The sequence below is a fragment of the Crinia signifera genome, chromosome 1 (assembly GCF_055691185.1).
Source record: "Crinia signifera chromosome 1, ASM5569118v1, whole genome shotgun sequence".
NCBI classification, from domain to species: Eukaryota; Metazoa; Chordata; class Amphibia; order Anura; family Myobatrachidae; genus Crinia; species Crinia signifera.
Genome location: NC_139217.1, coordinates 50,636,012 through 50,658,499, shown reverse-complemented (window position 1 = coordinate 50,658,499; position 22,488 = coordinate 50,636,012). Strand labels below are relative to the sequence as shown.

The 22,488-nt window shown below is 43.8% G+C and overlaps 1 protein-coding gene across 4 annotated transcripts in view; it reads right to left on the bottom strand.

The window, feature by feature from the left end:
- Window positions 1-22,488, bottom strand: part of FAM193A (family with sequence similarity 193 member A) — an 85,939-nt gene that overhangs the window by 13,628 nt on the left and 49,823 nt on the right. Inside the window, exons 3-14 of one of the 4 annotated variants that reach the window (XM_083151525.1) lie at window positions 16,940-17,185; window positions 14,942-15,111; window positions 13,293-13,460; window positions 12,536-12,764; window positions 12,288-12,412; window positions 11,471-11,618; window positions 8,960-9,037; window positions 7,631-7,743; window positions 7,293-7,535; window positions 6,537-6,690; window positions 6,271-6,450; window positions 522-773 (exon numbers count right to left, since the gene is read on the bottom strand). In XM_083151525.1, the coding sequence (XP_083007651.1) occupies window positions 522-773; window positions 6,271-6,450; window positions 6,537-6,690; window positions 7,293-7,535; window positions 7,631-7,743; window positions 8,960-9,037; window positions 11,471-11,618; window positions 12,288-12,412; window positions 12,536-12,764; window positions 13,293-13,460; window positions 14,942-15,111; window positions 16,940-17,185 (2,106 nt within the window). The remainder of the gene's footprint in view (window positions 1-521; window positions 774-6,270; window positions 6,451-6,536; window positions 6,691-7,292; window positions 7,536-7,630; window positions 7,744-8,959; window positions 9,038-11,470; window positions 11,619-12,287; window positions 12,413-12,535; window positions 12,765-13,292; window positions 13,461-14,941; window positions 15,112-16,939; window positions 17,186-22,488) is intronic. The other 3 variants (XM_083151548.1, XM_083151534.1, XM_083151543.1) reach the window with 3 other exon arrangements.

The window sequence follows — 22,488 nt, the reverse complement described above, 5'->3', positions numbered from 1 at the left end:
GACTGGTTAGTACTTTATCGCTCTCTAAGGGTACATCTGTCTAAAGTCTCTACTACCTTTGTACATCTAGGTATTGCAAAAACTTAATTTTAAGCATCCTGTAAAGCTTTTGTCTGTTATACCACTGAATTGGCAACCAGACAAGCTTATGCTTATTTTGGTATATACATTGAACACTATTACATAGCAATGCACAAATAAATTAACTAGCATATCTGTCCCTGCCCCAACGGAGCTTACAGTCTAATTCTCTAGCACACAAGCAAAAACAATCAGGTCTAGGTGTCTCAGCCGTTCGCCGACCAGGAGTTTCTTGCACCACCCAACACCCACCCCAGTAGGGTTTATTGCCTGTAGCCAACCATTCTCTCATGATGCTCAGCTTGTGAAGCATCAGTTCATACAAAGTTCAAACCCAAACACGACAGTTATCACAGGGAGAGAAGCGGCGCTAAGCACTTCAGTGGCAGAGAGAAAGAGAGGAGGTTGGCAACCCATTGAGGGGCTGTGGAATCACTTACCTTGTTGTGTGCAAACGGAGAGGCTGCATACAGCGTGGGGTGGATAAGGGGCCGCGGCAAGTGAGGGATTGTATGTAAGGGTAAATGTCCATGAATATGGGGGTAGAGGTGAAGTGCTGGATGTGCTGGTTTGTCGGGATTAATGAACTGATGCCCCGGCGGGAGACGTCCCGATACGAGTGGAGACTGAGACAGGCCAGAGGCTTCCTGTTTACACACATGACACTCACAAGCATTTGTTATGGGTTCCACCTACAACATGGAGAGAGAATGCATCTTACACCAACCTGCAAAGTCACATCGTATAACAGAACTGGAAAAAGGTAGACTTGGAAATAATCAGATATTGGGCAGGATGTAATGGATACCGAGATTTTTTTTTTTTTTTAAAGGGGCAATACATGGTTTTGACTTGCCCCTTTAAAAAAAAAAAAAAAAACACACCCCCAAGATCGATCTGCATCCCGTATCTCCAGCAGAACTGAACTTCATTACATGCCGCACATGTTCTTAATCAAACCTGAAATAGCCTTAGTTTATAGGATATATATTTATAAATCCATCACTTCCAAGTCACAGAGAAACTCATTCTTTGAAATGGCTCATAGATCAACGAGTCATACATCCAGTTACGTATGATAACTGGTGCTCCAGTCAAGTGAAAAACAACAGTTGGGAGCTGGAGCCCCATTTAAATCATACGCAACAAGTTTTAAAACTCTTTGCATGTGATAAATGGTGCACCCCGTCGTGGTGCGTAATAAAAACATCAGTAAGGGGGTAACGAGTGCAGCCGGCGAAGATGGAGAAATGATTTGCACCTTAAGGCTAATTCTGCAGCTTCCCTATACTCTAATGGAGGACAGATAAATTCTAGGGTAGGGAAAGTTCTGGTACGAATATACTGAAGATAAATCCAGTTCTTTATGATCATCTTCCTATAGAAGGACTAGCACGGATTTAATAAAAAGCTAAAACCCTGAAATCTTTATGTCCGTATCACCATGAAGTAGAAAGATCACTGCAGTCAAAAAACCACCACCACCGAAAAGTTAAACATACACATATATACACACATACACACACCAGGAGCTACTTGAATATAAAATAACGATAATAAAACCTGATGCCGTATAAGATCTAATGTAAAAAGTGTCAAACGATATGAAGTCTTTGTAATTAGAATTATTATAGTGCTGGTTAGTCCATAGGTTGTCAAAGTGTACAGCAACATCAAATTCCTTCACAGCTGATATTAATTAGTATCCAACAATCAAACATTAATACAGTTCTCTCTCAACTGATTTTCTTTGTAGGTTAGACGTATGGGCCTGTATTCAATCCTGGCAAAAATTTGGGCAGGCAAAAAAAAAAAAAAATCTGCAGTTTTGGCCACTTTTTGGGGCAAAAACGGATTTGCCTTATTTAATCCCAGCGCTGATTTTTCCCTTGGATGCGAAATTGCAGCAAATTCACAGCAGTTTTCACCAATGCAGATTCACCCGCAAAAAAACTGAAACGGCATGGGCGTAAAGTACTCAAAAGCAGGTGTGTTATTGAATACTGAAAGGGGAATCGGAAGTTTTTTTTCACCTGGTGAAAAAAACTCGACCAATATTGAATACCCCCATGGACTCTTTGTAGGGCATATAAGATTGTTAGTGCAAGCACTTGATGTTAGTGAAATGAAATACTTATACTGCTTGTGGAGCAAAGGAACCTTATAAGCTGGTCAGAATAATCCAGAGACCCAGTGGACACTCTTGAGAAGGCAGTCATTTCTGGGAGGCACCAGAGCCATAGAGAACAGGGGGTGGAGGACAGCAGGGGCATTAATACCCATCTGCAATTATAATTTGAGCTCCACAAGCAGCATTAGTATTTAAGCAAAATTGGTCATTAAGGAGAGTACCCTTTAAACATGCAAGTAACCAAATAAGACCTGTGCATGACTGAATATAAAGAAGAACTTTAAAACAAGACTCCAGCAAAAAGTTTTGACTCCAGCAAAAAGTTTTCAAAAGCATATCCCGAAAAAAAAAAAAAGTAAATAGTATACAGTCTTAAGTTTTAGGCCATTTAATGTTAAACCAAGGAAAATATAAGTTCATAGGTTATAGAGCTGAAACAAGCCACATACTAACCGTGACTAAATTAGATCCGAAACAAGTGACTAAGGAATAGGAAATCCACTTATTCAATACATTTTCCATAAATGTTTACGTTTTATATTATTTTTTTTAATATATATTTCAGCAAATATCCTGTATGTATGTGCGTAGCTTTATCTAGATCTACACATACATCGCGGGACATGTTAGGAGAGATTTCTAGAAGTCATTTTATGCCAATTTCAAAGATTGTCGTTTCCTACACTTTTCTTAAACATTAAGTAGTTTAAAAAATCAAAAAGGATTGCTCAAGGAAACAGATGTAAAATAAGGGTTAAAAGAATGGTTAATTTGGGTATGATTTGTGGTTAATGAGATGCATTGTGTGCCCTCATTAAGATTAAGCTGAGTACACACTAAACTATAATATGTTGCCTGGGTACTTGTGTATTTTGGCGGCGCCAAATCGAATCGCATACTACAAGGCATGCGATGGTATGCGATGCGATATCGCGCGATATTGTACAATGTCATACAACTTTAAAATTGTATGACATTGTATATGGCATACAATGCCCTACAATGCGATGCGATGCAATTAAACATGGTATAAGCACCCTAATGGGTGCTTACAATGTTAAATGCACCCCCACGTCACCCCCCACTATAAACGTTAACCCGAAGCGTGGCAAGAACGCGAGGGGCCGCGGTACGCGTCCCACGACCTTTTCATACCCCCACTATCCACGTCGGCGTGGAGTTGAGAATAGAAAGTATGGCGAGCGCAGCGTGCCACCTTTAGGGTGCTTATACAAGGTTTCATCGCATAGGGGGCAAAAATCGCATGCCATCGGGTGCATGGCATGCGATGCGATAAAGAAATCGCGCGATGGACATCGGGGGCGCCGCCAAAATACACAAGTACCGTTGCCTGTTCCCGCAGATCAGTGACATATCAGGTATATCGTCTAGGGCAGTAGTTCTCAGCCTCGGTCCTCAAGGACCCCCAATAGTGCAGGTTTTCCAGATCTCCACACAGAATCACAGGTGAATTAGTTAGCTCCACCTATGGATCTTTTAAAATGTGTCAGTAAGTAATGAGTGCACCTGTGTAGCTGCCAGGAGACCTGGAAAACGTGCACTGTTCGGGGTCCTTGAGGAACGAGGTTGAGAACCACTGGTCTAGGGCAGTGGAGGCCAAAGCTGTCCTCATCTACCAACAGTACATGTATAGAAGGCAACCTGTGGATCTATAGTAGGAATGAATGCAGCAGGTTTGAAAATGTGACAGTTAGTAATGACTACAGCTGTGCACCAGCTAGGTCCTTGATTGCTAACCTTGACACTCCAGCTGTTGTTGAACTACACATCCAAGCATGCTCTGCTACAGTTTGCCATTTGGCCATGCTCCATCTGATGCAGAGCATGCTGGGATGTGTAGTTCAAAAGCTGGAGTGTCAAGGTTAGCCATCAATGAGCTAGGTGAATTGGGTCATGTGACAGTTATTAATAACTACAGCTGTGCACCAGCTAGGTGATTTTGGGTCACGTGACCGTAATGACTACAGCTGTGCACCAGCTAGGTGATTTTGGGTCACCTGACAGTAATAACTACAGCTGTGCACCAGCTAGGTGATTTTGGGTCACGTGACAGTAATGACTACAGCTGTGCACCAGCTAGGTGATTTTGGGTCACGTGACAGTAATGACTACAGCTGTGCACCAGCTAGGTGATTTTGGGTCACGTGACAGTAATGACTACAGCTGTGCACCAGCTAGGTGATTTTGGGTCACGTGACAGTAATGACTACAGCTGTGCACCAGCTAGGTGATTTGGGTCATGTGACAGTAATGACTACAGCTGTGCACCAGCTAGGTGATTTTGGGTCACGTGACAGTAATGACTACAGCTGTGCACCAGCTAGGTGATTTGGGTCACGTGACAGTAATGACTACAGCTGTGCACCAGCTAGGTGATTTCGGGTCACGTGACAGTAATGACTACAGCTGTGCACCAGCTAGGTGATTTGGAAAACGTGGACTGGTGGTAGCTACCGAGGACTGGTTTGGCCAGGCCTGGTCTAGGGTATACTCATAAGCACGCTGACACAGGTCTCTAGTGACATGCAACTGCAAACCCCCATCATTCATCATTATAATATTGTTTCTATAGCGATAAGCACCTTTTTAAATATACACCCCCCCCTTCTGGCCTGAATCATTTTTAAAGTGTAGACTTTATAACACTTTTAAGTTAAAAGTAGGTTTAAATAAAAGTTACCAACAGTGCACCACAATGTGAGAAGCTGGTAAAAACCGAATGTATAGAGATGGATATTTTAAGTCTATTTAATTACTGAAGCGCACCCAAAGAACAGGGAGAAATGGCTTCACTCTAAGCTGCATAGTAAAACGACATTTCAAACATGGGTCCTATCAAGGTAAGTGGAGCTTTCACGCAAAGCACAAGAAACATTCATATCAAATACTTTAGTACCAGCAGTACTTGTTTTTGAGCTACAATAGCGTTGAACAGTAAAGGAGTTTACAAATCAAATCTTTAAACCAAAAACCCAACAGAGCACTCTGGGTCTCCTGGATACTTGTCATAATATCAGTGAGGTTGTGTCTCTGTAACCAGCATGAACTGGGCAGTTGGTCGTCTTTCTAACTTATGTTCTAAAAACCTACTTGGGTAGAGCAACGGACCTATAGGAACTCCTAATAGAATGGGTCAGATAAAGCAACTGTAACTGGACACAGTCATCATCCTGTCTGAAGCAGTAACGCCACAAATCAGGAAGGCAACTGAAACGGCTCCGGACAATTGTGCAAAACACATTAGGCCATCAGTCAACAAATTGCCTGGCTTTCTTCATTCCATCTATACACAGAAGTACTGGATTGTGTTAATCTAAAAGGGCTCCTTGCCACAAACCATAAACAGCTGCAATGGACTAGACACGGACAACACGGCGAACTGACCATTCTTTTTCTGAGATCTGACATCGAAAAACACGACACAAAGTCTGACATAGAATCTGAACAGCCAGTTACTTCAATTTCTCTAAAACAAAGTTATCAGCCACCCGTACCATAAGACGATAAAGTGCAGGCAGGAGTGTGCGCAGCCGAGTAGTAACCATCAAACAACACGATAATAACAAAGACACCTGGTCTCGATAACTGGGCAAAAACTTGAACAGACACTGCCACACACCTTCAGTAAACAAAAAGAACATATGTTCATACAGAATATGGCAGATTCAAATTAAGAAAGAGCAGCCGGTGTCCACTTGTCCAGCAAACTAATGGTAAGTTAGGGTAGAGTGTTCCTGCTGGCACCACCATACAGCAATAATCAGCTACTACTGCCAGTTTGGCGCAATAGCCTGACAGCTACAGGCATTAACTAATTCCAACCCCAATTACATAAACCAAGTACATAACTCGTTCTTTTAGTCTCGTACCAAAAGCCATGAACACGTCCCTTAGTAACCAATTTTCTCAATTTCCATTACCTACCAGTGTCAACATGTGCTAACAAGGAAATAGAGAACATTAAAAAAAACACATTTGACGCCCAAACCAAAGGTTAGGAGCCTAGCTACCCAGCGGCAATAGGGACATGGCATTACCTGTGGACTGAGGTAAGACGGAGGGGGACTGTCCGTCTTTGCACCTTCCTTCCTAGACGGCCTCTTCCCAATGTGAATCTCTTCCTTTGGGACGTCCAGTTGCTCACCCCCGCTCTCGCCATCCGCTTCCTCGTCATCCACCTCTGAGGAGCTGCTGCTCGTACTGCTCACCGAAGGGGACTGCAAAACGGACACCATGAGAATCTCTACTGTGACAGAAACAAGACCGGTGAGAGGGGAACAAGCGGCCAAGGGAAGTATCGCACCTCGTCTTTCAGAGCCATGTTTTCCCCGCCGCCGTTGAGTTCATTGTGAATACCATTCATGTTGGCTACCACCTCTGTGTCATCATAATTGTTCAAGGGGTAAATATCAGCAAATTTTGCTGATAAAGGGGTACCATCTTCATCATCACTACCACTGTATGGAGAAGAACAAAATTCAGTTTCCATTAAAGTTGCAGCCCAACACTCAGTTTTCAGCGTGAACAAAAGCCAAGCCTAAGTGACACGCAAGCTGGGCAATTCCCCCTAAGATGCAAGGAACTCCAAATCATGTGCAGCACAGTGGTCAGAATTGCTGTATCAAATAGTGCTGGAGCCATGGGTTACAGTCTAAGGGGGTATTCAATCCGGTGTCACGACTGTCGGGCTGGCTCGACAGCTGTGCCCCGGTCCCTCTCTCGGCTGGCTCGATGTCAGCTCGGCAGACAGGATTCAATGTCCTGCCTGCCGAGCGCTGAAAAAGGGGGCGTGGCCACAAGCTATGGCAGTAAATAGTCGAGCTGCAGCCGGGAGCTTAACAATTCTCGCCTGTTCTCTGCAGAACGGCCCCAACTGCTTGTAAAGTCGGGCCCGTTCTGCCGAGATCCCTGTTCAATGCTGTCGGGGAAGATACCCAATGAGAACGCGCCAATCCGTCCCTACTAGACAGCATGGATTGTGTGCAGGATAATTCTGGTACGCCATTGCCATTTAGAGATACACACCAGCAGACGCTTACGCAGAGCAAGAGGTACTCACAATGTGGGTGCAGAGCCGTTGTCTGCAAGGATCAGCCTGGGGTGCTGCTGGAGAGTGATGGGAGAACTGGGACCCGACCCTGAACTGGCGGAGGACAAACTGGGCTGGTGTATCTCAGACAGATAATCTTGAGTTGAGTCTACTTGTAGGGGTAACGGGTTCAAGTGGATATCATCTGTTATAGGCGTGTCCATGATACCACACGTAAGGATGTGAGAGAGGCTGCAGTCATCGCAGGTGCACCTGGAGGGGAAGATTAAGCCAGAAACATTAAACGCTCCGTTATTACAGGCTACAAACTTATTGGCATGCAAATCCTAACCCAACAGCAAACTCACCTCCTCCTGTAATTACAATTCGGACAGTCGGACATACACATCCGTGTCGACAGCATGTGCCTCATTTTGTCTGCAAAGTTATTTTCGCCCGTTAACGCCTTCTTGTTGTTTAGCTGGAAAAAAGGAATAGTGAAAGTAGACATAACCAATACAAGAACAAAAGCCTTTATAGAATGCAAAAACGTCCAATATTGACAATCCTCATTTGCAGACTTAAAATAATCCTTACAAAGGAAAGGGTTATGAGGTCACTCGCTAATATTACAGCCAATTTGGAATGTTTCTATCCCAGTCTAGAAATGGATTTGTAACACCAATGCACAAAAATATACGTGTCATTACGTATAAGCAAAAATGTAAAAAATAAAGAAAATGTTAAAACATTTAGTGTGAAATTATGCAGATTGGCGCCCGTCACTTTTTGTTTGTATGTAGCATAATTTCTATATACGTTAAGCTTCCACGTGATACAGAGTATAGCCACCCCTACAATATAAAACAAGGATACCACTTTGATGTTTGGTGGGTTGGAGTTTCATAGAGAGGCTAATTAAGGTGCCAGCTGACACTACGGTTGTTGTGAAATTTTGTACCCATTTAAAAGTCTATTAAAAATAAAAAATAAAAATTTCACAGTGGCCAATTATATATGTTATATACGTAGTCTAAAGGCCCATAAAAGCTCAGCGACTAAGCTGAAAGCAGCTCAATTTTCTTGTTTGAGCAGCTTTCAGCTCAAAAGCGATAAACGGTGATACGCGCTCCCGCATAATCGTTGGCCTGGCGGAGTGGACAGCTTTCCATATAGTGTCCTATGGAATGTAGTCCACCCTGAGGGAAGAAGACATTTTTTTTAAAAATAAATAAAAAAAAAAAAATCGCTAGAACTGTTGAAAAATGCTGTGTGTGTATGGACTTTAATACAAATCGCCCTATTCTATAAAATTGACAAAGCGATTCATGCTTTCATTTTGCTTCTTCTCACTAGGAAGATAAAAATTGTACTTTTTTCAAAAAATCAAATTAAAAATTGAATGCATTCAGTGACAGCGCAGCAGAGCCAGCAAACGGCGCGACTAAATGCTAAATTATTCAGCCCGAAGCAGGTATCAGCGGCTTTTTTCATCATTCTCCGACGGATACTGGCAACTAAAGTCAGGAAAGCGGTATAGCTGCCTCTTCCAACGCCTAACGCATAAACCAAGCAGGGATAAAACAAAATCATCATCATAGCAGGTAAAGGAATTATTCTCCAACTCTCCAGACAGGATTCTGCTTCATCAAAAGAAAAATCTGAAGCACAATGAAAGCAATGGGTTGCAGTCTTACTTGTTCTTCAATAAACAGCCTTTGCTTAAAGTATTCCCAATCTTCTTTTATCATTCTGTGTTTGGTTTTCAAAGCCATCTAAAATGAAGTTTAAACCAAAATAAAAATGCTTTTTATAACACCTGTCTGTCCATTAAGACGGGCAGAGTACGGACGAGAGTTCCGACTCAGGACTTAAAAACTCAGATTGTGGTGTTCAGAAGAGATAGGTCAAAACTCAGTGGAATGTCCTACAATAGCACCCGAAAGACACCCCCCCACCCCTAAATATCATAAGGCTATTGTGTGACCAGCGTACCGTATTATTGTGCGCTAGTCATTCAGGTCCGAATTAATTTATTCTCCTAGTAAAACCAGAGGTGTCTGGTGTAAGAATTGGTCAAGGTCCTAAGGGACAGATGTACGAAGGCTTACGGGGCTTCCACACAAAGCGAGTGTGTAGAGGGATCTGAGCGATGCTAGATCACAGCACGAACACAGTGCTATGTAGCGCTGTGTGCTGAGCGAGCTGTCAGAGCCAGTGTTCTCTGGTGAGAGAACACCAGCGATGATCAGATTCATGGTCTGTGCTCATTCTTTATTCTACCGGCGATAATGCAGTGTACCGCTATCGCTGGCGCCTACACACACACACACAGCGATATAGGGTCGTTTTCTAAGCCATCTAGTCTACAAAATGGTTAAAAATCGCTATGTTATTAGATAGTGAGGGAAAGATGTACTAAGCTTGAAAAGTGATCAAATAAAGGGGCAGACGTATTAAGCCTTAACAAGAGATAAATGCAAGGGTGATCAGGAGAGATAAACGTCCAGCCAATCAGCTCCTTACTGACTTTTTTCAAACACAGCCTGTAACATGGCAGTTAGCAGGCGATTGGCTGGGCTTTTATCTCTCCTTATCACCCTTGCATTTATCTCTTGTTAAAGCTTAACACATATGCCCCATTGAGTGATAAACCACCAATCAGCTCCTATTTGTAATTTTTATCAAACACAGCCTGTAACATGGCAGTGAGGAGCTGATTGGCTGCTGGTTTATCACTCTCCATTTTATCGCTTTTCAAGCTTAGTACATCTGGCCACGAGAGTGGAGAGAAAGTATCAACCAACCAGATCCTGCCATTATTTTTTGAAACACTAGCCTGTAACATGGCCTAATTGGCCGTTTTTAAATTACCTTCCACTTCACTTTCCGAGGTTTAGTAAATCCCACCACCCCTAAATGTCACAATTCTAGCAGTATATTTCTTCTGGGATCTCTGAGGGGCCCCACCTCTGTTTCCTTCCCCAGGGGTGACGGGTGAGTACCAGAAGTGCATGGCTCTCTGGAGCTATTTTAGAAATCATAACTCTTACTCAGACATAAATACCAAATCTTTAGCTGTATAAGCTGAAACCCAGCGCTGGTGTGTGACGCCGGAGGGTTTGGTGTGACAGTGAGAGGGAATAAAATTGAAGCATGTTCATTTCTTTTCTACAGAAATCTTACAGATCCATAGCCATTTTAGCAAAGCATAGAAAAATAGATGGGTTGTGTTAAATCAAAGTGACAATCTGAACAGTCCGTAATGTATATGGCTATTTTTCATTAAAGTACCCTTTTAAATACACATGTGTAAGATAATGGATATCACTTGTCCCCAGTAAAATTCCAGCCAGTTTTCTTACACACTGGCTGTGTGATGGTGTGTACACACGGTAAGATATGCCTTCCGATGTTGACGATAAAGTCAACATAGTGTCGGCATCGCATGCAGATCGCAAGGGTTTTAACCCTTACGATCCTGATGCGCGTTCACGTATCGCGAGACAGATAGTCTTGGCTGCATTGACTATATAGTGCAGATCTGCACTATATAGTCAAAATTGTGCCATTACATGCATGCCGTGCGATGCGAGTCCTGATGCCATCTGATCGCATCGGGACTCGCATAGCACGGCATATCCTACCGTGTGTACACACCTTAAGACATAGGAAAATCTTAGCACACAGCTCCCCAGTCACATCCGTGTTACTACACAAGACTGAGGGGTAGATGTATGAAGCAGTGATAAGGCAGGAGAAGTGATAAAGTGCCTGGTACTCTATCACCGGCCAATCAGCTCCTGACTGTCCCTTTTTAAACCCAGCCTGTAACGTAACAGTCAGGAGCTGATTGGCCGGTGATAAAGTACCAGGCACTTTATCACTTCTTCATACATCTACCCCTAAATGACAAACCCCATAGGTATCATCTTTATCGGGGCAGTCAGTCTGTGGCATGGAACAACGATCCAGAAAAACAGCGGTTTTCATTACAGTAACGTCAGTCTGAACTCGCTGTTTAATTTGTACCATTAGACATTATGATGCTCTAAAATCTAGCTCCAGCCCTCTGAATGTGCTGGCAGTTTACCATGATCTGCACCCTCTTGAGTAGAGTTCGAATTGTAAGGCCGGTTCTATAGAAAGACATCGTAAGAAATGCCACACAGCCGCTCGACTGGAGAAAGTTAGCGCATGCCCCTTACCTGTTCATCCACATAGTTATCAATTCTTTTCTGACACTCCAGCCACTCCTCTGATATTTGACCCATTTCTCGTTCCAGCTGATGGTACCTTTGTAGTAAGGTATTGTACATATCTTCGCTATATGAGTCATGTGACGCGGTTCCAAGCCTAGGGCAACACACAAAAACAGTGGTGAGCGGCTGGATAATGGTGGCCTTAGTGCATGCAATGAATGATACTGTTGAGCAACACCAAGGCCGAAAATAGGACTTCCAGCACATGACCAGGGGAGGCTCCATAGGGAGGGAGGGAGGGGTGCAGCAGAGTTCATAATTTAAATAGGGCAGCCACAGCAACTGCCATCCCAAACTGACTCGCTGGCAATTGGTGTTGCTGCCCCTTTTGAATTTTGGACTGTGCTGCAGCCCCTCCCTTTGAAACTACTACTGCTCCTGCCCCTTGTGTCCTGTTCTATGGGTGGTATGATACAATATTTTGTTTCAGTATGGATATTAAATTGTACAGACTCACGGTTTAATGTATAGACAAATAAAAGTTTCAGATTCCCAGAATAAACCCACATCAAACAAGACCAGAGTTCTCAGTAGACTTAAGGTGGCCATACACACACAGATTTATCTTCAGATCTGTCTGGTTGGAGCAAAAACACGATTATGGATGAGAGCAAATGACAGTTGACCATTTGCTTGGAAATGCTGGAAAACTGACAAACTGTCACTCATCCATAACCATGTTTTTGTTCCAACCAGCCAGATCTGAAGATAAATCTTACTAGTGTATGGGTACCTTTAGTTTTGAGCATTTGGAGGTTGTTACCTTAACTGTGAAACCAGGGCCGGTAAGCTGTTCTGGAGCAACGGTTCAGAAAACACCAAGTTCTCAAACAAATGCTTATTGTGCAATTCCCACGTCACTTGAAATTTCTTCAAATGCTCATTTTCCTACATTAAGGGGGGAGAAAACAGGAAACCTGCAAATGAAACTCTCGAAAGGCATTGCCGGTCATCAAACACGTACTACTTCCAGGTTGTAAATGGATCATCATTATTTATTTTTGGTCCTACCAAAGTGACAAGAAAGGTGCCGATTGTGCATGCCGCCTGACACAGTGCGCTGTATTCTTCCAGCAGGAGGGAGATGAACTGGTGAGCTTGTGGAGGCCCCTGTATGCTGGGGGTCACCTTAAACCCCAATGACAAGTGCTTCAGCAGACGGACTTTCAGTTCCAATACGTATTCGCGCGCTTGCTGCTCTAAGCGTTGGTACAGCTGATAAGGGTCTCGCTCACATAACCTACACAGAGAGTAAGGAATATAAATGCACGTCCTATAGAATACTGAACAGAGAGCACATAGACAGTGTCTAGGAACAATCCTGTGCTAAATAGAGAAAAAGAGAAAAATCTAAACCAAAAAACCTAAGCTCAAGATATGTAATAGGGGTCGTGTGTAAATTACAGTAACATGAAGGAAAACACAGATTTGCAATCAAGACAGTGACTCTTATTGCTGCTTTACTACAATATTAACAGGTGTGTGACAATCACACAAAAGCGCCAATGGGGTGTGTGCGAAAATGGTAAAGGTTTGGAACTACTGTCCTGGGACACCCATATGCCAGGAAGATTCCAGCATTCAACATAATGTTGCTAGGAAATAGCTAAATATATACAGGTTGGGTCTTCCTTATCCATGTATTGCAAAAACCGAAATATTCCGAGGGGGGTATTTGACCCAAATGACACTGCACACCATATACAAAAACTAACAAATATTCCCACTGAATTACACTAGAAGAACACGTGTAGTTTGCTAGAATTACCTATCCACCAAATCTTTCATTCCATCTTTTTCTGGCACTAGTGACTGGTCCTGGTCATCCGCCAGCGGCGTCCCGGCTTGACGGTATATACAGCGAACCATGTACCGTACGTCGGACCAATAATTTTGTAGTTGCTGGGATTCCCGTTCAGTCTCTGCTGAAATTTCCCTGGAGAAAATAAATAAATAGATCAGGGGTCTTTATTTATTCAGTGCTGTTTGACTGTAATTATGAAACAATCCCGGTTCATATAGTGGAATACCTTGCGCTATTGGCTTCCTGTTCCAGTCTGAATGCTTGGTTCTCCAAGGAAGGTGTAGACCCATAAACATAAAATTGACTACTGATTGGACACAGAAAGAGGCCTATCTCAAACACACACACACACAGTTCTAGCATTTTCCCTGTCCATTTAATCACAGTCCTTCGATTGAGGCCATGACCTTAATCAAATGCACCTAAAAGCATGGGTGTCGGAATGGCTGCACCATCTATTTCACACACTGATCATCATGAGCAGTAGCTTATGCCCTTTGTGGACAAGTATCAAGTCTCAATTATTAAGAGTTTGGTTATAAAAGCTAATTAAGAACCAAATTTAGTGACAGGCGAGGAAAAGTGCTCTTAGGAAGTGCCAAAGCGCACATTTCCAGAAAGGCACTAGTGTTCCTGGTGCAGGAATGATCACATTGTAACCAATGAATCCTAGAGTGGAACACTCCATTCAACCAGCCAGTGATCGCATGGACTTTATACACTTATAAGCTTATACAAGTCTACACCACCCCTCCACTTTTTATTCCATCCATGTTCTCCAAAAACCACATTCCCATTAACATAAGTTACCACTAATACCCCGTTCTCACTGCTAGGCAAATACCCAGGTCTAGCATGTCGACCCGGGAATTTGCCTTTAAACTCATGTTTTTTCAGTTCAACCCGTGTCGAAATTGCCGGGTCTCCAACCCTGCTTTTTACCTACGTTGGAGACCCGGTTATGCAGACACGGGTTGACCCGTTCACACTGCAAAAAAAATAAAAAAAATCATCTTAAAAGGCAAACCGGATAGAACTGCTTGCCTTAGCAGTGAGAACTGGGTCTGGCGCTGCAGCCCCGGCCGTGATGCTCACACTGGCAGTGCAAACATGGCATTAGTAAACACATGAGGATTTTAGTAATACCACTTTATTGTCCAGTTACCAAGTCTCAAGTACTTCCATCTGCATTAGTGAGTTCTGCAAGTAAAGCAGTTCACAATAGCATTAAGACTTCAGCTCAGAAATGATACATTTAGACATTAGCAGGAATGTAAAGTTTTTATCTAGACTAAAGGCCCCCGTACGACTGCCCGTCACATGTGATTTCCTTTGGAACTCCCCGCAAGAAGGCATATGATACACCGTATGCTGTGTTTTTACATCCATTGTATTGTATGCAATCCCAGCCAAGGCTGCGGGATCTGCCAAAATCTTGAAGACAGCCACCGCGACCTGGACCGTTCTCGGATCGGAATTAGAGATAAAAATTGCGATTTGACACTTTTCACCAAAATTTCTCAGTTACATCTGTCAAAATCGGGTGAAAAAGGACCCAAATCGCACTAGTAAATGGACACCTTTACTCAATGCTGCCTACTTGTCCATCTTACCTGCGCTCATTACATGCTTCACAACTACATGTTATGTCAGGCGGCGCCGTGTTATTAAGGGCCAAAGTGGGTGCGGCACTCTGAGCTCCAACCAGCATTCTTCCTCCGCCGACCGACTCCTGTTTGGAACCACTGTTTCCAGGCGGCATGTGCAAAAGAAAATCTTGACTCTAAAATGAAAAATAAAAATACCCAGGCATTAGAAAATCGATTATTGAGAATACATTCACATAAAATATACATTTAACGCAGCCACAGTTCTTTAACAAAGTAATCCACGATACAGGCCAACCAAACGACTACAGAACAGAGCATTCTGGAAAGCCTACAGCCTGATGCAACAGGAAATGACCAGACGAGAGTTTCATTCATGTTGCCGCAGAAGGCGAAGAAAGGAGACTAGAGGTATGTGTATGCTTACAGGGGATCAGCATAGATTTAGATTTCCAATAATTTAAGTGGTTCACATTTTCTTCAAGACACTGTCTATCTGGGTGTACCATCAGATTTCCTAATTCAGGTCTTTAAAGCAATTATAAAAGGAACCTGCTAAAATCATTTCACCTACCTAGAAAAATAATAACAACAAAAAAAAAAAATGGAACATTATCCCCAATTATACCCCATCATTATTTCGGTGCTAGCAAGACAGAGCAAATCCGCAAGAGACATCATAAATAAGTGTCTTCGTTAAAAGCAAATTAAAAAAATGGAGACCGCAACAATGTAGACAAAAGTTGTACCACTTGACATAAGCAGGCTTTAAGATGCCATCAACATACTTTAAAATTAAGGGAATATTGAATCCCGGGCTGAAATAGTGGCCAACAGTGTTCAATCTTGGCCCTGCGTCGCATCCACGGAAGCTTCAGACTATTAGTGCCTGTTTTCTCCGATGCCGGGACTTTCCGACTGGTGGAATATATCCCGCCAGTGGGAAGAATGGAGCACACATTGAATAGGTCGAATGACATTCAACCTAATAATGTCGGAAACGGCCGCTACTTCTGCCCGGTGAAAATAGTAACCACACAACAGCTAGAAGGTCACTGCTACCAGCTTCATGCCCATTGTAAGTTTTCTTATGTCATTTGTAAACTGGTATGACACTGGAAACAGTAGCTTCTAGTGTTACCATACACCCTGCCATCTTTGCTTGCTATATGTTCCACTGCTGCAATATTTTTCAAAATACTATCTACCCTACTTTTTTGTATAGGTCAACTTAAAATTAAAATCAGGAAGGCTGCAATAATCTGGAAAATATGTTACTGCTTGAAGTGAAACAACAGTGGGTAATAACCTGGTTCCTAATATCCACAGAGGCAAAAAACACACAGAAGGCTCTTAACACGTAACTGAATTTCACCCATGACCGCTACATCGGGACACGCTGCATTCGCCCACGTACAGATGGTCAGATAGTTACATTATATGTTTGATAAAGTATGTGTTTGTACATGTGAGAAGTGTGTGTCTATATTACGGAGAGGAAAATAAATTCAACTTAACCAGTTCCATGGTCGGACCTCTAGAACATAAGCCTTCCAGTGTCTCCATGGCAAAACCCTAGCATACATTGGATATAGTCTATTAATAACTGAGGCAGATGTATTAAGCCTGGAGAAGTGATAAATTGAAAGGGGAAAATGTAGCAGCCAATCAGCTCCTAACGGTAAAGACAGGGTTGGAAAAATAGTTAATTTTTTTTAAAAAACGGCAGTTGGGAGGGGGATTGGTTTGAAAATGAAAGTTCGGAGTTAATTGGCTGCTGCATTATCACCTTCCACTATCACTTCAAGGCTGAATACATCTGCCCCTGTAGGTATGAGGTTCAGGATGTAATGATTCTATACAAGTACACTCTTCATTCTCCTGCCCTGTGATTATTGATAGAAAGGAATCTATCTGCAGAAGCGAGTAAAAGGTGCGGATGAGAAGCTGGCAGGAGTAGGAGGGTTCCCAGAAAGCCACCACCTAGTCTGTCTACAGACTTACCACTAAAGATTGGTCTTGTGTGGGGTGGATATCTTCGCTCTCTACTGTCCGCCGGCAGTCTGAGCATACCCACAGCGGAAGGTGCATCTTGGCATTGGCTTTTGGAGATGTGGAAAGTGCTAATTTGCTTGAGTTTTTTGTGCCACACTCTGAAAGGGTGAGGTCCTTCCGTTCGCTCCTACAGAGAAGGCAGTGTTCTCCTGTTGTGTAAGGAGCCCTCTGGCCCAAGCCAAAAGTAAAGGGAGCCTGTAGCAAATATGAAATTAAAAAACACTTTACATTTTGTAAATGTTTTTGTTTTTTTAAATAAAATTTTTATTTCTATACAAATACAACTATGAAAAACACCAACAAAAAGACACCAGTTCCTGGTTGCTACTCAAGGTCTTGTGAAGAGGACAACCCATTTCCTACAGCTGACGTAATTAATAAACTTCGACTCCTAGTCAACTATCATTCGACCTTGGTAAAACCCCATGCAGTTCAATCGACAATGCTGATTGGATGAATATTGTGCTGTCCAATCAGCACTGACGTTAAGATCTAGTAAACCTGCCCTTCTGTGCAAAGTTATTTGACCTAGCAGAAGATACAACGACCAAAAGTGGTTGTAAGCAGTCTTTCATGTCTCCACATACCATGGTCTCTCTTCATGACAATCATACCACACCACTGGGAGCTACAGAGAAATGCCAGTCACCAATGGCTGCTTTATACAATGCTAGGTAATAAGCCTCCTACCCTAACCATCTTCTACAACATATCAGCCAATCACATCAGCCCCAACATTGCAGGTTTTCAGGCACACCTCTCTGGGCTGCGAGGAAAAAACTGCGACATAGATGGATGCGATTTACCATTTCGGAACTGTGGATTGCATAAATTGCTGAGAACACACAATTAAACTGCAGAAATGGATACGGTACTTGTTTCCTAGAACGGCCACAATCGTTAGTACTCGTGTACCTTAAGTTAAGGTACACGAGTAACGCGATAGACCCGATTTCCTTTGAAATCTGGTCCATTTTGCCGGCAAAGGCAAAATCGCGTTAATCGCGTCGGTCGCGTGCATTAACATGGCACGCGACGCGACCGACGCGATGAACGCGATTTTGCCATAGGGTTCAATGTTAAAATATTTTTAACATTGCAATCGCGTTGATCTTGTGCCATTATAATGGCACAAGATGCGATGGACGCGATTAACCACATTTTACATAGGAAACAACTGGAAATGGCCCAATATACGCGTCCTCCGACCTTTTCATACCCCTACTAACCACATCGTTATATCGCGTATTTTACCCTAAAACGGTCCCCGGGGACTCAGTTTTTAAAACTAAAGGGGTCCCCGAGGACGCGCTGTACTAAACCTATGAGCCGCCGCTGCGAACCAATCACTGTGGCCGCCCGGCAGCCAATCACTGTGCCGCTGCGCACCCTAAAGCTGCGCGCCCTGCATTTTGAGAGCAGGTTACAGTTTCAGTCACTCTGCGACCGCGTCCTTCTGCCTCCCCCCGCCATGTAAGTTCATTCAGCTGCTGAGAGCGGGGAGAACAGGATGGGATGCGGCTGTAACATCAGCTCTCAGCAGAGTAGGTGAGCGGGCTGTCAGGATGACGGGGGACTGGATGTGGCTAAAGCAACTCAGAGCAGCGTGTCAGCTATTCCAGCCACATCCAGTCCCCCGCCGCACTGATAGCCTGCTCACCTACTCTCCTGAGCAGCATGTCGGCATGTTTTACAGCCCTTGGGCAATGACACCCCCACCCCTCTCCGTAGCAACAAGCAAAAAATGCCCCCCTCCCCCACCTCATAGGGCAACCAGCAGAAAACGCCCCCTCCCCTGTGGCAACCAACCAGCATAAAATGACCCCCCCCCAGCATGTAACCCCTGCAAGGAACATATAACCCCTAGCAACAAGCATGTAGGTAAGCAGCACTTATGTGCTATAATATATACTGGGCATTACGGTGTGTGCTTTAATATATACTGGGCATTACGGTGTGTGTTATAATGTGTAATGGGCATTACAGTATGTACTATAATGTGTACTGGGCATTACAGTGTGCGCTGTAATGTGTACTGGGAATAACTGTGCGCTGTAATGTGTACTGGGCATTACAGTGTGTACTAAAATGTGTACTGGGCATTACGGCGTGTGCTGTAATGTGTACTGGGCATTACGGCGTGTGCTAAAATGTGTACTGGGCATTACGGCGTGTGCTGTAATGTGTACTGGGCATTCCGGCGTGTGCTGTAATGTGTACTGGGCATTCCGGCGTGTGCTGTAATGTGTACTGGGCATTCCGGCGTGTGCTGTAATGTGTACTGGGCATTACGGCGTGTGCTGTAATGTGTACTGGGCATTACGGCGTGTGCTGTAATGTGTACTGGGCATTACGGCGTGTGCTGTAATGTGTACTGGGCATTACGGCGTGTGCTGTAATGTGTACTGGGCATTACGGCGTGTGCTGTAATGTGTACTGGGCATTACGGCGTGTGCTGTAATGTGTACTGGGCATTACGGCGTGTGCTGTAATGTGTACTGGGCATTACGGCGTGTGCTGTAATGTGTACTGGGCATTACGGCGTGTGCTGTAATGTGTACTGGGCATTACGGCGTGTGCTGTAATGTGTACTGGGCATTACGGCGTATGCTGTAATGTGTACTGGGCATTACGGCGTGTACTATAATGTGTACTGGGCATAACTGTGTGCGCTGTAATGTGTACTGGGCATAACTGTGTGCGCTGTAATGTGTACTGGGCATTACAGTGTGTGCTATAATGTGTACTGGGCATTACAGTGTGTGCTATAATGTGTACTGGGCATTACAGTGTGTACTATAATGTGTACTGGGCATAACTGTGTGCGCTGTAATGTGTACTGGGCATTACAGTGTGTGCTATAATGTGTACTGGGCATAACTGTGCGCTGTAATGTGTACTGGGCATTACAGTGTGTACTAAAATGTGTACTGGGCATAACGGCGTGTGCTGTAATGTGTACTGGTCATAACTGTGTGTGCTATAATGTGTACTGGGCATTACAGTGTGTACTATAATGTGTACTGGGCATAACTGTGTGCGCTGTAATGTGTACTGGGCATTACAGTGTGTGCTATAATGTGTACTGGGCATAACTGTGCGCTGTAATGTGTACTGGGCATTACAGTGTGTACTAAAATGTGTACTGGGCATAACGGCGTGCGCTGTAATGTGTACTGGGCATTACAGTGTGTACTAAAATGTGTACTGGGCATAACGGCGTGTGCTGTAATGTGTACTGGTCATAACTGTGTGTGCTATAATGTGTACTGGGCATTACAGTGTGTACTATAATGTGTACTGGGCATAACTGTGTGCGCTGTAATGTGTACTGGGCATTACAGTGTGTGCTATAATGTGTACTGGGCATAACTGTGCGCTGTAATGTGTACTGGGCATTACAGTGTGTACTAAAATGTGTACTGGGCATAACGGCGTGTGCTGTAATGTGTACTGGGCATTACGGCGTGTGCTGTAATGTGTACTGGGCATTACGGCGTGTGCTGTAATGTGTACTGGGCATTACGGCGTGTGCTGTAATGTGTACTGGGCATTACGGCGTGTACTATAATGTGTACTGGGCATAACTGTGTGCGCTGTAATGTGTACTGGGCATTACAGTGTGTGCTATAATGTGTACTGGGCATTACAGTGTGTACTATAATGTGTACTGGGCATAACTGTGTGCGCTATAATGTGCACTGGGCATTACGGTGTGTGCTATAATGTGTACTGGGCATTACAGTGTGTGCTATAATGTGTACTACTATGTGACCACACCACTTCCCCCCCAAAAATGCCCTAAATTTTTTACTAAATTTTTTAAACTGTCCCTGTTTTCAGGTTTATTTAGTTTCTAGTATATATGTATCTTTATGCGAGTGGGCCAATTGATACTTACATACCCACATGTGCCATGCTGGGGAGAAGGGGAGAGGAGGCTTTATTCCCTTGGGACCCAGAAAAGGTCCGGTAGGACCCCAATTTTTAGAAGTGAAGGGTCCCCGGGACCCACTTTTTTGGGTGGTTTTCGCGAACACTGGACCCTATTCACATTTAAATCAATGTAAAATTTGGGTCCATCGCATCAGTCGCGTCGCATGCGATGGAAGCGATTTTTACGACCCGATTAAAATCGGTGTGGCCGTGCTAGGAAACAAGTACCATGGATACATATATGGAGTGTGACCTTGAAATATCATGGAGAGGAAGGAGGAGAAGACCACCCAGCAAACATTATCAGTTGCTCAATCAAGGAATTTCCCTTTACAGCCTGTTAGTCTACAACCGTCTCCGGAATCCATGCAGTAAGTACCACATAGTGAAGGTGTTATACATACACACAGACAATGCTGGTGATCACCAGAGGAATAAATGGAACACTGTCACATGTCGCCGCACCGCCTATGGTCCGTCTGTTCTACACTTACATGAAGATGCAGTATCATTCTAAGGGCAGTATTCAATGAGAAAAATTCGCCCTGTTTTATGGCAAATTTGTGCTTTTTTCACCCTGGACGGAGCATTTTGCTCTCCAAAAGCGAGCAACCCTATTCAATGTGAAATATTTGCCGTCTTTCTAAGTGATTTTCACCGTCTCTCTCCGTGTAGCAATTCTCCATCTTTTCATGGAGAGCTGGAATGTGAACTTTTAAACTAAAAGGTTTTTTTTTTTTCATTTTGGTGTAAAAAAAAAAAAATCAGGATTTTTTTTTTTTACAGAGCAGCCAGCAGGGGGCCGGAGCTCTCGAGCCGCTCATTAGATATTCATGTATTCACTGCATCCGATCATTACATATGCATGATCGGGTGCAGTGAATACTGGGTCCCCCGCTGGCTATGGGGGGGGGGGGAGCCCACCTCCCCTCCACATATGTTCTGGGGCAGCCAGGGAGACTTTAATCTCCCTGGCTGCCACAATCCCACGGCTCCCTGCCAGCTCCCTGCTGCGGACGCTCGTCCACTGCAGGGGTCAAGACTCGCCGCGAGTGGCGGCGAGTCTTAACCACATTGAATAGAGGGAGCAGGAGTGGCAGCGAGCCCTCCGGAACAGGGCGAGTGCATGGCGAGAGAAAAAATCTCTCGCCATGCACGGCAAATTTTTTTCATTGAATACTGCCCTAAGAGTCAATGGAGCCAACAACAGCCAGGGACTTAACAGTGTGCGACCAATATTAATTAGCAAAGCATTTGTATTCAACTACTCAATGGTTATTGAAAATGCAATGCTACACAATGCAGTAGCACACACATACATTACTGGTCTACTCCCATAAACATGCATTCACTCAATGGGGTCAATTCAATACGGTGCGGAGTGAGTAGTGCCAGAGGGAGCTCCTGCAGCGATTCTAATCAGCGCAACGCTAACGATGACTAGTGGTAGAAGAAGAAATCCTAAACACCCATGAGTGCAAAGAGTACCAGCATTCTCCAAATTAGCAGCACACTGACAGTTTTAGCATGGCCAAATAGCAAAACTATAGCAGGGCATGCTG